Source organism: Pteropus vampyrus, unplaced genomic scaffold (assembly GCF_000151845.1).
Source record: "Pteropus vampyrus isolate Shadow unplaced genomic scaffold, Pvam_2.0 Scaffold295, whole genome shotgun sequence".
NCBI lineage: Eukaryota > Metazoa > Chordata > Mammalia > Chiroptera > Pteropodidae > Pteropus > Pteropus vampyrus.
In genome coordinates this window covers 813,577-815,644 of record NW_011889076.1, presented here as the reverse complement: position 1 = coordinate 815,644, position 2,068 = coordinate 813,577, and the positions used below count along the sequence as shown (strand labels likewise).

The 2,068-nt window shown below is 65.4% G+C and overlaps 1 protein-coding gene across 1 annotated transcript in view; it reads right to left on the bottom strand.

Moving 5' to 3' along the window:
* NFATC1 (nuclear factor of activated T cells 1) overlaps nt 1-2,068 on the bottom strand; it is a 102,390-nt gene that overhangs the window by 52,504 nt on the left and 47,818 nt on the right. The window contains exon 6 of the mRNA XM_023521126.1: nt 381-474. Within this exon, the coding sequence (XP_023376894.1) occupies nt 381-474 (94 nt within the window). The remainder of the gene's footprint in view (nt 1-380; nt 475-2,068) is intronic.

Genomic DNA, 2,068 nt, shown 5'->3' with positions numbered 1-2,068 from the left:
AAAAAAAATCAACTTTAGGTGTTATAATCTGAACTGTTGGGGACAAAACCAAAGGCAGCTCCGTCTACCCAGGCATGATAGTCACGGCTGATAGTCACAGCTATTTTGCTTAGGAATTCTCTAGAATGTGCCGGTCCCCCCATCAGAGCATGTGGGAGAGGGGGCAGGAAACTGAGGCCCGGGAGGGGCCCGATACCAGACTTGGCCCCCCTTGGAAATTCGCAGGTCCCCCCTTGTAGGACAAGCGGAGCAGCCGGGGGAGAAATGCACCACAGGGCTGAGTGTTCCCCCGCCCCCCGCCTCCCAGGGCCTGTGGGATGCCGGGCCCTGTGCGATCACCGGCCCTACGGGCTGCAGGCCACACGGTCCCATGCGTGTACCTACGGAGCTAGCCGCTAGGCCTGGCCGCCCATCCCAGCTTTCAAAAATGGAGACTCTTCGAGTCGCGGCCTCATGGGAGCCAAGCAGACACACTCAGACACTGTCCAGGCTCGGCGCTCAGCAGCCCCGGGTGGACGTAGGTCCCTGCAACTGCGGAACCTGCCGGGCTCCTGGCAGAGCCACAGCCCAGGGGCAGGCACTTGGCGCTCCTGTCTCTTCCCAGGGGCCTGAACGAGCTGGTCCGTTCAAGGCCAGTGTCTGTCTAGTGGTGAGTGGTCGAGACGGGACCGAGGCACCTGAAGATGGCTAACGACTGCATTCCCGGCAGGAAATTACAGACACCGTTGATACTGTGCCCGGCCCACTGCCTCAGCCCCGCCCCCGCCGCAGGGCGCGGGCTGGCGAGGCGGAGGTGGCTGCTGTTGTGCAAACCTCAGCCTGGGCTGGGAAGGGAAATGGCCTGAATGGGCCTTTGTGTCCCAGCCTTATCGGGACCTGCTGGGCGCTCAGTGGGAAGCTGCGCACAAGCCCAGGAGTAAAAATATTCCAGTCATCAGGGAATTCCCTGCCGCGTGAGTCACTGGAAAGGCTTCCCCGCCACACCCGCCAGGAGGCCTCCCTCCCTCCCCGCCCGGCGGGTCCTCGCATGCCGTCCTGGACCGTGACCGGTGCTCACGGGTGGAGGCGCAGCCTCTTCTGGCTGTGGGCCTGGCTTCCCACAGAGACAGGATGGGAATGGCCACACGGACACGACAGCGCGCCTGGGGCTGAAGGAGCATGGTGCCCACTCCCGGGGACCCGGGGACAGGCTGGCAGCCACGCACACGCCACACCCCACCCCCTCCTGGGGCATCCCCTCAGTCACGCGTGCTCACGTGCCTCTGAGCACCCACCGTGTTGGGCCTGTACGTGGACGCCCGGGGGAGCACCAAAGCCGGGTGGCCGAGGGTGACACTGCCGTCGGGGGGCCGAGCGAGCTGTGCACAGGTGATCGCCTCCCTGCAGACAGGCACCAGGAGCCCTGTGCTGGGCCTAGCCTGGTCAAGGGTCAGGGAGGGTCCAGGGCCCATGGACAGTGCGTGTGGGCGCTGGCCGAGGGCGCACGCCTCCGTCCCCGTCGCCACCAGGCCTCTCTCAGGCAGTGACCCCGCAGCCACTTGCACAAGCCTGGGCAGCACAGAAGAGACCGGAGGAAAGGAAACAGCCTGCCTGCCAAGGACCAGCTGGCCGCTCCCACGAGGGACGAGGATGCCCTGCAAGACGAGCACGACCCCTCCTGGGCACACGCCCGGGGGAGGGGCGCTGTGCAGACAGCTGGATGCTCGCTCATTGGAGCACTACGTGAAGTGGGCAACGAGCTGATGCAGCCTGAGGTCCCCCTGCCGGGAGTGGGCAACGGTGTGCCGCCCCGCCACACGGCAGGGGCTACCGCGTCATCAGGACAGGCCTGTGACAGAGGCCCCCGCAGGGACGAGCCCTGGAGACGCTGTGCGGGGCAAACGCGCAAGTACCGTCTGCTTCTCCCGCCACGTCTGGGACGGCCAGTCCACGCGCACAGAACGTGGTCCGAGGTTGCTGGCTGGGGCGGAGCACAGGAGGACGGGGTGGCTGGTGACAGGTAAAGTCTCTCTGGAGTGAGGTAAATTCTGGGGTTAGTGCTGACGGCTGCCCAGCTCTGAACGAGCCC